Source organism: Paramormyrops kingsleyae, chromosome 19, assembly GCF_048594095.1.
Source record: "Paramormyrops kingsleyae isolate MSU_618 chromosome 19, PKINGS_0.4, whole genome shotgun sequence".
In the NCBI taxonomy this organism is placed as follows: domain Eukaryota; kingdom Metazoa; phylum Chordata; class Actinopteri; order Osteoglossiformes; family Mormyridae; genus Paramormyrops; species Paramormyrops kingsleyae.
The window spans coordinates 24,366,008-24,380,970 of record NC_132815.1 but is presented as its reverse complement, the minus strand read 5'-3'; the positions used below and the strand labels follow the sequence as shown (position 1 = coordinate 24,380,970).

At 42.8% G+C, this 14,963-nt stretch overlaps 1 protein-coding gene across 2 annotated transcripts; it reads right to left on the bottom strand.

Moving 5' to 3' along the window:
* Positions 1-4,390: 4,390 nt before the first annotated feature.
* On the bottom strand, positions 4,391-7,683 carry LOC111836253 (immunoglobulin lambda-1 light chain-like). Of its 2 annotated transcripts, none has more exons than XM_072703026.1 (4): positions 7,551-7,683; positions 7,097-7,381; positions 5,771-5,809; positions 4,391-4,940 (listed from the first exon to the last, which is right to left on the bottom strand). In XM_072703026.1, the coding sequence occupies exons 1-4, from the start codon at positions 7,597-7,599 to the stop codon at positions 4,612-4,614; spliced, it is 702 nt and encodes a 233-aa protein (XP_072559127.1). In that variant the 5' UTR covers positions 7,600-7,683; the 3' UTR covers positions 4,391-4,611. The 2 variants fall into 2 exon arrangements, with proteins under 2 accessions (XP_072559127.1, XP_072559128.1); XM_072703027.1 differs by having other exon boundaries at positions 5,771-5,810; positions 7,101-7,381.
* Between the last annotated feature and the right edge of the window lie 7,280 nt (positions 7,684-14,963).

The window sequence follows — 14,963 nt, the reverse complement described above, 5'->3', positions numbered from 1 at the left end:
GAAGAGTGATCAGATGAATTGCAATTAATTGCAAAGTCCCTCTTTGCCATCAAAATTAACTTAATCCCAAAAAACCCATTTCCACTGCACTTCAGCCCTGCCACAAAAGGACCTGCTGACATCATTTCAGTGATTCTCTCGTTTGTCTATGAGGTAGGAGAGGAAAAAGAACCCTTGTGATGAAGTTTCAGGAGTTATGTCTGCCTGCAAAAAAATGTTATCTTGGATATACATGCAGTCGTACGTCTCAAATTTGAAAATACTCAGGAAAAAATGTAATTTCAGTGCTCTTAAAAATGAATTCATAAGAGACTGCATTGTATATGGCTTCAAAAATGACAGTGTTCATAAGCAGTTGCTTTGTGAACAGACCCTTACCCTTGAATTAGCTATTAATATATGCATGCTGGCAAGCTGAATCACTTTGCACTATGCTGTCGGTCTTCCCCAGTGCAGGGCACTATTCAGTTCACCAACAGGTCCAGAGGACAGCCGGCAGGCAAAGTTAATGAAGCTGAGGGTCAACCCTACGTCTCCTCAGAAGACAACTTTTATTGTGACCCAGTTGACCTCACCACTGAGGAGGATGCCATTTTTACCACTCTGGCACTCGTAAATGGTAGAGGGCATCTGAAGCTTAAAGGTGACACTGGTGCTAAGCGTAATGTCATTTCTAAGTAGATACTGTGCAAACTTCATCACACCATTCCTGTCAATGCTGCAAAGAGGGTAAATCTGATAGCTTATGGCGGACAGCAAGTTGACACAGAAGGAAATACAATTCTAAATTGTACCCGTGGTTGATTCAGATATTATGTTGTTAACTGTGACATGAAACTGCTGCAGGGTATATGGGACAGTATTGCTGTTGGTCTGGGACCTGATGCCCATGTGCTACAGCCTTAAACACCTTAGTACAGTGACCATTTTGACTGCACCATCATTGGAAAACTGCCAGTTGTGAACCACATGACACTGGTTCTACCAGCCCACCACATGCATGCCCAGAAAAGTACCAATAGCTATGAAGGAGAAAGTGAAGACAGAACTTGGTCACATGACTGAGCTCAGTGTCATCACACCAGAGAAGGATGCAACTGAATGGGTGTCTGCCATGGTTGCTGCCAGGAAGCATGATGATTCTGTCAGAATCTGCATAGAGCCTCTCCACCTGAACCAGGATTTACTCCAGCCATGTCACCCAGATCATTGCTGATATGCCAGGTGCAAAGTGTTCAGTTTTTTGATGCAAAGTGCGGCTTCTGGCAGATCCCTCTAGATGAAGCATCATCTAAACTGACCACCTATGGACACTACACGTTTTTAAAAATGTCATACTTTATCTCCATAGGAAGTGTTCTCTGGACAACCTTGCGAAATAGTAGCGGATGGCATTCTCATCTGGGGCTGCACACAAGCCGAACACGATGAAAATCTGCGGTAGAATCTCAACAGGTGCTGAATGTGAAATTAAATCTAGAGAAGTGCAAATTCAGAGTCAGTTCTGTTTGATATGCTGGGCATCTTCTCACTGCTGATGGTGTAAAACCAGACCCAGACAAAACTAACTCAGGCTGCCAAATGCCCAGGTCCCAGGATAGGCAGGGCCTGCAGCAGATTCCTGGCATGTCAAATTACTTATTCAAATTTATTTCCCACTACAGTGAACTTACCAGGATGTCGAATGGCATTGGCATGATGCCCATGAACTGGCATTTGAGAAGTTGAAAATGGCCACAGCCCACCCACCAGTACTTCGAAGGGGCCAAGCCTGTGGTCCTTTCAGCCAATGCATCTCAACATGGCCTGGGGGCAGTGTGTCTCCAGCATGGCCGTCCAAGTGCTTTCGCTTTGCATGCTCTCATGCCCTCGGAGTCGCGCTACTCACAGATTGAAAATGAAATCCTGGCCTTAGTATTTGTGACTCAGAAATTTCCTGAGTTCATCGATGGCCGCACTGTCACTGATCATCAGCCCCTGATCACCATACTGCGGAAACCTTTGCATTCTGCCTTGCCACGCTGCCAAGGCATGTTGTTGAAACTCCATTGTTACAGACGTGATTTACAAACGTGGCATAGAATTGCACATCGTACCCCACTGTTGCTGATCACCTCTTGGAGGTCATGACAATCCTGATACTGTCCTCTCGTTGCACTGATGAACTCAGAGATGCTGTTGAAAGGGATGCCACCTGCATACAGCTCATGGAAATTACTGGGTGTGATGTTGTGCTCTTCCAGCTTCCCCAAACTCTTTGGCACTTCTTTGCTATTAAGGATGAGCTAACGGTCCAAGATGGACTCATACTTCGTGGTCAAAGGTTGCTCATTCCACCTGCACTTCAGAAATTCTGTACTCATCAGCTTCACCAGGGTCATCCGGGCCTTGAGGCAAGGAGAATATGTACTGGTCCTCCATGTATGCCAACATAGAAAGGGAACTTTCCCGCTATGCACTCTGCAGTGCACTGAGACCCCATCAGACAAAGGAAACTCTGCAGCTGCCCGACATTCTGGACCTTCCCTGGTCCATGACGGCAGCGTACATATTTGAGCAGAGGGGCAGGAGACATCTGGTTCTCATTGACTCCAATTCTGACTGGTATGTGGTGGACTACCTCCGTGAGATGTCAAGCCACACAGTCATTGCGAAACTCAAGAGGCACTTTACCATCCACGGGGTTCCCCACATCCTAATGATGGACAACGCTAGCCAGTTTGTCTGCAAGGACTTCTCTGACTTTGCACACACCTGGAACTTCAAACATGTCCACAGCAGTCCTCACTGCCCTCAATCCAATGGCCTAGCAGAACGGGCAGTTAGGTCTGCAAAACATCTGCTGGAGAAATGCCATCGTGACACGCCAGACTTTCAGGCGAGTAGCAATCTGCCACATGATGGCCTTCCCTCTCCAGACAGACCAGAACCTTCATGCCTGTGAGCAAGGCCACTATAACACCGGTCGTCCCCACCCAGGTGAAAGATGCCATTCTGTGCAAGCGACTCCAAGCACAAGCTATTTATGATAGGCTCCTACCTTTCACAGCAGGGCAGACAGTCAGGATGCAGAATCTCTGTGGGTTTGACACGTTAGCGGTAGTGAACAGCCCTACATGTCAACCTAACGACTACATTGCGGCCTCATGGAGTAGCACTTGTGTCAGAAACATACCTGCTCCACGTTCCAGAGCCTGCTCCTGTGAAGCAGGAAGACTCACTGCTGACTCCTTCCCAAGACACAGCAGCTATTGCTGAACCTCCACTGTCCACCTCTCCAGTGCACACTACAGTGTGCCCAGAGGGCTCAATGAACAGCCAGCCCTACATGATGAACGTCTCAGGGAGAATCGGTCATCCCACCCGGCACTACCAGGACTACATAGTATTATAAGGTAACATATCCAACTTCACGTAAATAACAAATGAACATACAGATACCTAGTGTGATTTAGCCAATCAATTTATGCCGTTCCAGGTAATTGTTAAACTGTAATTTTCTGCCTTGTGTTACATAACCATTGTTGAGCTTATGTTTTCTTTTAAGTGTATTCTAACCCTCATTTTACTGTAATGCTTTGGTCTCTGTTCTAAAAGAGAGTTATTACTTGACAAGAAGTTATTAAAAGGAAGCATGGTTGCCCTTAATGAAGGTGTCTGTTATTTTATCAACACTGTTTTATAATCACTCTCGGATATGGGGGGACCTACTATGTGCATGTGAGTGTGTTATATAAAATGACCTTTTATATTTTATGATTTTATTGTTTTTTATAAATATCTGACAGTGGTGACAAATATGTGGGACACATTTTGAGCAACCACAAAGTAATAGTAAATATTGTTCAAAACTCACTGTTTGTAGTTTTTAATACATATTACAATGTACTCTTTCAAGATCCTATTCAGTTCAATTATTACTTTTTGTTTTTTTTAATCAAGTTGAAATGATTATCCCCTATCTGAGGACAACTGATTTTGTAGGCAATGGGCCAGCATATAATTATTAAATTAATAAAAATAAAAAATAAGCCTATAAAAGAACCTTACATATGTGCAAAGGACCCCCCTAATTATAACCTTGGTTCTTTTTATTCATGAAAATGTTATTAATTTCCAACAGAATGAGCACTTTTCTTAGTGGGACATGTTTTTGCCAAGATTTCAAGAATCGGTGATTTTAATGATTGTTAGGATAGCGTGTATGCAGGTATTTCTATTATCTGTCATGTGGAATATTACTGTTACGGTATATAATAGCTGTGTATTTCACACATACACACTCCTGTACACTCACACATACACACTCGCTACGAACAGAGACACCAGTCCATGCAATCTCATTCAATCACATGCAATTATAAAACAAACTGCTAATTAATTAAACTCGGACATTTGTATTTTGCCTTTATTGAGCTTGCCATTTATCTAAGCATTTGCAATAACTTGAAAGCGTTTTATTTCCGATCATCTCGGACTGTAACATTTTACAAACACATTTACCGATCAGCACACACATGCTTCTTTAAGACGAGTACAATACTGGGAAGCGCCGTAACATCAAATATCGCTTATTCTGATGTGCTGCCTTCGCCTGGTGGTGAGCTGCAGTTACTGGCACTCCGCCTGGCTCACACTGCGGCTGAGCGGCGAGGTCAGGGCGGAGTGTCTGATCTGGCAGGAGTAGGAGACCCCGGAGCTCCACTGCGCCGCCGTCACGGTCAGTAGGCTGATGAGCGAGTATGTGCCATCGGATCGCCGCTCCGGCACGGCGGTTTGCACCTCGCTGCCCGTCCGACTGCTGCCGCCTTCGGTCCACGACACGGCGGCCGTGTCTGGGAAGAAGCCCTGCGCCATGCACACCAAAGTGGCCTTTCCCTGAGACAGTTCAGTCTGGGACGGCGGCATGAGGCTCAGCGATGGGGGAGACGGGGAGCGACCTGCCGGAGGACAAGCGAGGGAGACCGATCCGTCAGCTCCGTGCAGTGCAGTACTAAGAGCTTACAGTTAACCTGAATGGTAGTATTACAGGGGACGAAAAATACTTTTGATTAGATTGTTAATGTAAATTACTTAATTACACGGCGATATAAAAATATACATTATTAATCTATTTTAAAAAGAGTAAAAGAGGGTTTTTGAGGACATTATATAAAGTTGTCCATTTTCAGTTAGATTTCGAGTGGTTTAAGTCAGGGACTTTCAAGGAGCACTATGACTATCAAACAACAACATATATCGTTTCATTCAAATGTATTTTATATTTAATTTAATTTCAAAACACAATCTAATAGATGATTCTTAAGCAGAAACGAAGGTCTGCACCTGTTGAATTAATGCAGTCATTCCTGATGTATAGTAAAATATAAAAGTTATGTATTTTACACTAAGTTATGACTGATTCTACAAATGAGCCACTTTAGATTTATAAATGACAAACAGTCAGTTGCATATTCGCAATTTGAAAATTATTTTGAATCTAAGGGGAAAACAAACTCGTTAGTATTTCAGAATTTTAGTTAAAATTGCAAATTCAGAATCATCAGTAGTGTACATGTCAGATAAAATGTAACAAAAATTTTGTAGCCTGAGGAAAAAGTTGATTTTTTGTCCCAAAACATGTCAGATGATTAATAATGATAGGACCACAAATGTGTTAAAAGAACAGAAACAAACAGTATAAATATATTGCACAATGCATTGATACTGAGTAGAAAAGTGATCCCTTATGGCCCCTGCTACTGCTTCTGATGTGAGATATTTAACTTACCAACATTCAGCATTGTGCCCCCACCAAAGCCGGAGTCTGACACAGTGATACAGAGCCTAACAAAAACCATCAGCCGTGTACAGCTTCGCTCAGTGGATCAGCACTGTCAGTGTTTCAAGATACTGAACACAGTAAAGGCATTTTTAACTTTGTAACATATACATACATATGGAGGCATGCTGTGTTATTTAACCCCAGGTTATTTTTGTAATGTTACATATCACTACAATTTTTTTCTTGTATTTGCCAAATTGTAGAATTCCCCAGATACTAAGACTATATCTTCCAGAGATTCAGTGGGAAAAAAGCTTAATAATTTAGATTTTTTTGTACTCAATTTAAGTGTTGGGATGGTCCAAAGTACATCCCCACACATGTGATGTCATCTTAAACCCATAATTGTCCACTTTAAGGAACAAGATTCAAGATTCAATTTCAAGATTTAAGGCATTTATTCATCACGTACACAGTTGTACACATGTAGTGGAATGTAAACCTGGTCACTCAGCTGTGCATGATAACAAAATATAGAGAAAAAATAAGGAAAAGTAATAATATAAGATAAAATAATATATGAAATTTTCAGCTGTACATATTCTATACATAAATGATAGGTAAGAACTATTTTGCTGTGCAATATAAGTGCAATGTGCAAGAGGCCTGAGGAATGTGCCAACAATTTGGGACATTGTGAAGCAATACCTAGAGGCATTGAGTATTGTCCTGGTTTATGAGCCTTATGATCTGGGGGAACCATTCAGTTCTGGTCATAAGGCTGCAGAAGCGTTTGCCTGAAAACAGAGAGTTATTGGGGTGGGAGGGGTCCTTGAGGATTGAACAACAGGAATTAAAGGAGTGACATATAGTATGAGAGACATGAACAAAAATATAGTGTCCAATATACAGGACAGTGAATCTCAGGAAGATATATATGGCGTTTTTGTATTAATTGTGCTCATTATATATTGATAATAAATAGAGTACTGTTGCAGTATTTCTGTTCAGGGTGCTTGGGTGTGTTCCTTATGTACTTACTCAGGACACAGAGTTTTGTTCCTTCCCCAAATCTGGTGACTTACAGTGACTTACAGCCACACAAAATCCCACCTTGTTGCATATCCATGGATGAGCGGTGAAGAAAAAAATCTAGATAGTCCCCCAATAAGCTCTTGGAATTGTGTTAATCCAGTGGAGGTGATGTGTCTGATCCATTTCCAGCTGTACTGGACCTGTGCTTGGTGACAAGGTTTCACTGTGAGGCCGACCCCAAGTTAGGTTCCCCTTTGGGTTTTTGTATGAGTGTCTCAGTGAAGTGTTTCACTGTGGCTGAGCCACAGCCAGCACAGGCACAGTAGTACACTGCCTCATCTTCTGCCTTCACTCCGTTGATGTGAAGGTATTTCGGATTCCCAGAACTGGAATATGTGAACCTGTCTGACAATCCAGATGCTCTGTTAGAATCAGCCAGCAGGAACTGAGGAGCACTTCCAGCCTTCTGTTGATACCAAGAAATGGTCCAACTGCCACTGCTTAGTGAACAAGATATTTTGGCATTTGCCCCAAGAGACAAAGACACAGACTTCTCCTGGGTTAGCACAAGGGCCTCCAAACCTGCATATTTAACAAAACAGAATTTTTTTGTTAGTATTTGCCTGTCTGTAATTCAGAAGGAATCAGCATGTAAACTATAAGGGCCAATCTGCATGAATGGTCATACATTGTTAATAATATTCACAGAGAGATCACACCGGCAGTCTCAGTCACGTATCCAGCCCCTTACCAGATATTGCCACCATTATGATGGTGAACAGGGTTGTGCTGAGCTTCATACTGATGGTCAGGGTCTTGGCAGACAGACGGGTCAGAGCTGAGAGGACACAGTCACTCACTTCTGTGGAGCTGAGATGAACTTCTGCTCATATACTGTAGTGCAGACATAACCCCACCCCCCCCCCCCAAAAAAAAAATAAAATAAAATAAAAATCAGTCCCAGGGCTCCTTTCACAGGAAACATCTTTCTCATTTGAATGCAGTGGCTATAAATAATTAGCAAGAGATGTTTTTTTTTGGTGGTTTGATGCCTCAGTGGGTAATGTAGCCTCACACCCCCAGGGCTGGGGGCTTGATTTCTGCTCTGGTTCTGTGTGTGACAAGTTTCTTAGTGATGTGGACCCCAACCAAGTTCTGAAGGCCAATGTTTTAGGTGAACTGGTGTTTCAAAAGTGTCCTGCATTTCATCAGATAGCCTGGCAGGAACCCAGCACTGAATTAATAGTCATGGATGTTGAATGGAATGGGAAGCTTTAGTTGAATTGTGTTAAATACATCCTAAGTGTTTTATCTACTCCTCTTCAGTGTGCCTCATGAAATACAGCCCTGTAAACCATAGTTTCAACCCAGCAGGAAACACTGAAGTTATCCAAATTTAAAACTTTATCTCATAAATCTATAGAGTGAAAATGTACGGGGACATATTTTTGTCTGTTTGAACATTTTTGAGAATGAGACTGGGGGGGTCAGGGGGCCAGGTGTCACAGCTGCGGCTTCTGAAAAGTCAGTAGGAGGGTGTCCAGTTTTCACATCCTCCGCACCTACCTGTTTCTGTGCAGCTTCTCAGTCTAACTGCTAGAGTTTAGGCGATCAACCCCCCCCCCCCCCCACCACCATGCTGGGTGAAGAGCAGCCCAAGCTTACAGAACATATGCAAATGAAGAGCAGAGATGTTTGCTGAGCTGTGCTAGCAGATCACTCCGCTCAAAGGACAGTGTCGTGCACCATGGGCCTTAGCAATATTAGAGTGGTCTGCAAAAGCATGCGGGTCTTTACACAGTTTTTATTTGTCTCTTTAAAACTCACATGGTCACCAATGTGTAACAAAGAGGGTAAAAGCAAACAAAAAACCATTTATATGAAAGAATGGAGCCAGAAAAATCTTGCTCAGTGTAAGTATTCACTATGGTGATTGAGAGGATGGTATACACAGATTTCTTTGCTCCATTAAGGATTAGAAAAGCTATATCTTGAGCATTAAGGTATCAAAACCCTTTATGATCCCAGTATGTGAATTATTGCTTAATAATTAATAAATTAATAAAGTTAAACAGCTTAATCTTATCAGTATAGCTAAATTGTAGAAAATTTGGCTTTGCCATTTCACATGCAGCATTTTCAAATTCTGGACCTATTTGCACAGGTAACATGAGATTAATAAAATGCTACTTTGCTTTATAAACCAAATAATAAATGTATTGATTTTTCAAGGTGAGTAATTGTGTCCCTGGGGGCTGGAGGAGACAGGTGTGAGGCTGTGGAGCTCAGAGAGGGTAATTATGTTTTTTGGGCAGGATGTGTGGAGGGGGGGGCTGCTTTCGGTTCCTCTTCTCACTGTTTTCTGTATCTGCATTTTCTCAGTCTTACTGCTATGGGCTGTAGTAGCTGAAGAATACATCATGCTCTTGGGGAATTTCCAAATTAAAACAAAATCATAAATGCCACTGTCAATGGATGTTTTGTACAAGACAACAGCAACAATAATGATATTAATAATATTACAGGGATGCCAACTTTGGTCAGCTGGCTGGAGTGAGATTTTCAATTTGAGACAAACCTGCACATAAATTGACATGTACTGTATGTAAGAGTGAATTATCTTGTAAATAGTCTGTAGGGTTGGCCAACTATGTTTCTGATGTAGCTAATTTTAGGTTTAGAATGGAATAAGATAATAATAATAATAATAATAATAATAATAAAAATGGCAACACATTACTTGCTGAAATAATAATTATTGTGTTGTGCTGCACAGGACAGTGTAACAGCAACAGTTTGGTTACCAGTTTTGTTTGATTCTATGATAATACATCACAAGCATACAGCTGTCAAGGGGCCAACTGAGGTACCAGTGCTGCTAGGCTGAGCTTCCAGTGAGGGACCAGTAACCAGGGGAGCTGTAAAGGGGGGTGGGGGGTGTTCCTAGGACAAATTTGGAGCATTACTGGGTTGGTCTGAGTTGGGTTGGGTTGGGTTGGTCTGGGTTGGGTTGGGTTGGGTTGGTCTGGGTTGGGTTGGGTTGGTCTGGGTTGGGTTGGTCTGGGTTGGGTTGGGTTGGTCTGGGTTGGGTTGGTCTGGGTTGGGTTGGGTTGGGTTGGTCTGGGTTGGGTTGGTCTGGGTTGGGTTGGGTTGGTCTGGGTTGGGTTGGGTTGGGTTGGTCTGGGTTGGGTTGGTCTGGGTTGGGTTGGGTTGGGTTGGTCTGGGTTGGGTTGGTCTGGGTTGGGTTGGGTTGGGTTGGTCTGGGTTGGGTTGGGTTGCTTTCTCGAGGCCCCAAATCTCTAGCAGCATTCCTGCCAGTAATCACTGCTTAATTAATGACCACTGCTTGAAATTTCCATATTTGTACTCAGCTGCCCTTCAGAGCTGGTAGAACAAAATTCCAAGATCTGTCAAAATGGCTGAATCGCTCATGTAACCTGAAAACCTTTTTCATATCAGGGACATGCAGGGCGTGCTGAGGGCGACAGCAGCGGCTACTTTTGCCCGAGTGTCTCCTTCCCGAGTTCCTGAGAGACTTTGTTCATTCGCTGCCAATCAATTATCAAGTTTCCCTGTTGAGACCACCTCCAGTTGTCGCTTTTTGATCACCAAAGATGGCCACCTACTACTTCAGAGGAAACAAACCCTTCTAATGCTATTTGTTAAGTAACAGGGATACTGCTGATATTATTGTGCTTGTTTTATTGTGAATACAGTGAGTGTATTGCATTTTATACATGCTGGCTATGCCAAGGGTAGAGTGGTGGCTCTGAGGCTAGGGATCTGTGCCAACAATCGGAAGGTTGCTGGTTCAAATCCCATGTATTCCTGGAGTGATTTTACTCCATCAGGCCCTTGAGCAAAGCCCTTAACCTGCAGTTGCTTCATCCTGGGCATGTCATTAATCTACATCCAGCTCTATAAGGAGGTCCTCCAACTTACATGGAAAAAGTTGGCGGATAGCGGTAGGATTGGCACTCCAGCTACTGGAAAAAACCTCACACTTGTCTATTCGGACTAGTGTGGTGCTGAGGTATCACCCACCACACGGCTGCACTCAGGTTCTCATCCCTGAGGTGGTTTGTCGTGTGGTGGGTGTGGCAACACACTGTGATCAGAACCTGCTCCTTGCCTCATCTGACTCTGCCCATTGTTGCTTTGTATACAAGTAGGCCTATAGCTGAACAAACTGGAAATATAATTTTTAAAATGTAATTCAGTTTAACCTCCTGAGACCCTATGTCCTCATATAAGGACATAATTTTTGTTTAAAACTACTAATTGTTAAAAAAAAATAATGTTTGGTTTTTATGATTATGAGGTCCTACTAATCCTAAATAGCTAAAGGAAATAAAACATGTACATCAAACAAAAGCCCAGGACTCAGGAGGTTAAATATTGAAAGATATATAACATTTTACACAGTGTGTGTGTGTGTTAACTTTGATCCTGAGCAGAGGCACTGTCTTTCCCTCGTAGTTCCTTGGATGGATCACACCATTCCACATCAGAATAACCAATCGGAGAGGAATTATCAGGGCAGTGTCCCATCAGCGAGGTCTGCATCTTATTCACCGAGGTGGGTTTGTGCTGGCAATTAAAAACCTCTGTCTTAAACCATGAACATTAAGCATTTTGAGCATTTTGAACCTAAACTAACAATGTGTGATGTTTGACATGGATACTAACCATTAGTCGTGCTGTAAAAGTTGTGAAAACAGTCACACATTTCCCTCAGTTATGTTGTTGACTTTCAGTAATTTATAGAAGTAAAAAAGTTTAATGTGAATGTAGTGCCTCCTTCTGGAGGCTGACATTATTAATTTTACAGAATTTCACTATAAGTCTGGAAGTACGTGGGTACCCCTTTTGATTACAGGAACTACCTAATTATGCCACACCTTATGCTGACACAGATATATTATTATACACACAGTTATGCAATTTCTCCAACAAAAATTAGCAGCAGAATGGGTGATTGTACAGGAGACACCACATCACTCCGGCCAGATATGATCATCACCTCTGAGGCCTCAAAACAACTGATCATGCTGGAGCTGACAGAGCCCTGGGAAGAGTGTGTTGAGGAAGCCGATGAGAGGAAACACGCCAAGTACCAGGGGCTAGTGGAGGAATGCAGGGAACGTGGCTGGGGGACACTCTGTGAGCCCATAGAATGCAGGGAACGTGGCTGGGGGACACTCTGTGAGCCCATAGAATGCAGGGAACGTGGCTGGGGGACACTCTGTGAGCCCATAGAATGCAGGGAACGTGGCTGGGGGACACTCTGTGAGCCCATAGAATGCAGGGAACGTGGCTGGGGGACACTCTGTGAGCCCATAGAATGCAGGGAACGTGGCTGGGGGACACTCTGTGAGCCCATAGAATGCAGGGAACGTGGCTGGGGGACACTCTGTGAGCCCATAGAATGCAGGGAACGTGGCTGGGGGACACTCTGTGAGCCCATAGAATGCAGGGAACGTGGCTGGGGGACACTCTGTGAGCCCATAGAATGCAGGGAATGTGGCTGGGGGACACTCTGTGAGCCCATAGAAGTCAGCTGTAGGGGATTTGCAGGATGATCACTCTGCAGAGTCCTCACACGGCTGGGTGTCACAGGAGCGGCCAAGAGGAGGGCCATTCAAGCCGCAAGTGAGGCCACAGAGAAAGCCACAAGGTGGCTTTGGTTGGAGAGGGCTGATCTGTGGATGGTTGCTGGGACGCAGGTTGGGGCCTGATCAACCCCAGCTGTGTCGCCAGGGTGAGGGTGCATGATGTTGTGAGACTTAAAACACCCGATGACCTCAGGATACATCACTGAGGATGAGTCCCAGTGCATCTAGGAGATATTTCTTGTATAGAGTGACTTCCCACTTGGCACCATCACAGAACACTATCTTTCCAACAAGTCAGTTCTCCACATTACTGCCCCGCTAGAGCTGCCCTGGTCACTTTGGGTTGTTGACGAAGATTCATAGGACCCAGATTATTATTTTATGCAATTATTCAGATTAATTAATGCAAATCCTTCATTCAGTGGTGTAGTGGAGGGTAAATGCACATAAACTTCGTTTACGCACCTTTTAAATTTACAAAAGAGCGTTTACTCACCTTTTTTGAGATCACTAATGTTAAGGATATGAATAGTTACCCACCGTCTTTCTGCTGTGCATATAGTTTACCCACCTTAAATTTCTTGTTACCACTACACCACTGCTTCATTTCTTCATGATAGAAATTTATAGTAATATCAAATGTTGTCGTACTCAAGATCAGTTTTTGAAGGTCTCAATCTTGTCTTTGAATCAGCCATATTTGTTCTCGTTCTTGTCATGGACTCGGGATTTTATTTCGAGACCAGCCGAGACCACAACACTGAGAATATTCCTGTTAATGAGCCGTTTACTGTCAGATTGGATAACTTCAATGACGTTACTGCTGACCGCGTTACCCGCCCCGCCCCTTCACACACACACATATGTGCACCTGAACACAGGTGAAGTCGTGGTTGTCTGGGAAGGATGTCAACACAATCGGCTATTATCAAATGTGGCTACATATACCACAAAGTGTTTACCCTACCATTCTATTAGGGGGGCGCCCCAAGTTAATTTTATTTTCTATATAGCGCCATATCACAACAGAAGTCATTTAAGGCTACCTTTCCTACAGAACAGGTCTATATCTTGTCCTTTTATTAAACAAACTAAATAGCCTTATGTAATTTATCTTATTTACAGTTCATCACTGTAGTATGCGCACACAACCGGACACGTTTTAAAATGAAATTTGCCACCTGCTGTTCACAGGTTTTTCCTCAACAATTGTCTTATTTGTGCTGTACACTCACTGAAGTCTATGGCGTTTCACGAGAGCGGAAGCCGGTGTTCTGACGAGTTGAGCTACCTATCAAGACGTACTATCGTGCCTTTTTGCGCATGTGCCATTGCACCGTCTGGGGGTTAGGGTTAGGTTTTAGGGGTTTGGGTTAGGGTTAGGGTTAGGGCTATGGATTAGCACTACGGTAGCCTAACTCGACAAAGTAGCTCAACTCAACAGAACACCGGTGTTCTGTCAAAAAATACTACCTATCGAGACGTGCTATCGAGCCTTTCTGCGTATGTGCAGTTCCACCGTCTTGGGATTAGGGTTAGGTTTTAGGGGTTAGGGTTAAGGTAAGGGTTTTAAGGGGTTTTGAAGGGTTAGGGTTAGGGTAAGAGTTAGGGTTAGGGCTATCGATTAGCACTACGGTAGAGTAACTCGACAAAGTAGCTCATCTCGACAGAACACTGTTGCATTTTTAGCGTAACATGCAGGAAAGGTTTTTTATCCACAATAAATGTTTACTTTGTTTGTCTGTAATAAATGCAGACACACTCGCTCACGTGCTCTCTCCCCCTGCCACATATGTGTATCAACATTAAATAACATTAGAGAATTATTTAATAATATTCTTAGTAGCAGCAGTGGTAGTCTGTGCTCTTACATTAAAAAACTGGAGTACTGGAGTACTCTTTGTACAGTTATGGTTATGGACTCTCCACATCATTACTCATATTTTGAGTGTGACTTATTTGCCAAAAAGAGACAAAACACAAAATAAACAAATTTTAAGATAAATTTTGATTCACAGTATAATAATTACTATATAGCTAAAATTTTCTATAGATATGGCAATAATACCTTTATCGTGAATTCTATTGGGCATGATAATTATGTAGTGAAAATCCGATATTGTGCAAGCCCTAATTATTTTCCGTGGTGCTAGTTTAATAAAACTCCTGATTCAAATAAGCAAGTCAGCTTTCAAGTCCTGAGCTACTATCTACTACAGTAAGTCAAAGTCAAGTCAAAGTCAACTTTATTGTCAATTCTGCCACATGTACAGAACATACAGAGAATTGAAATACCGTTTTCTCACAAACCCTAGTTAACAGTAGCATTTATACAAATAAAAGAATACAAGTAAGAAAAATATGAATAAATAAATACAATATATAAGGGCACGTGGCAGAGAGTGCAGATCAGGCATAAAGTGACCATTCAGTTCTACTGTATGATAATGGAGCGCTAACGGCTTCTCTGGAGAACTAAGTCTAGGCACTGTACGTATGTTAGCTTGGCTAGATGGATTATTAGGGCATATTGGTTTAATATGACCTTC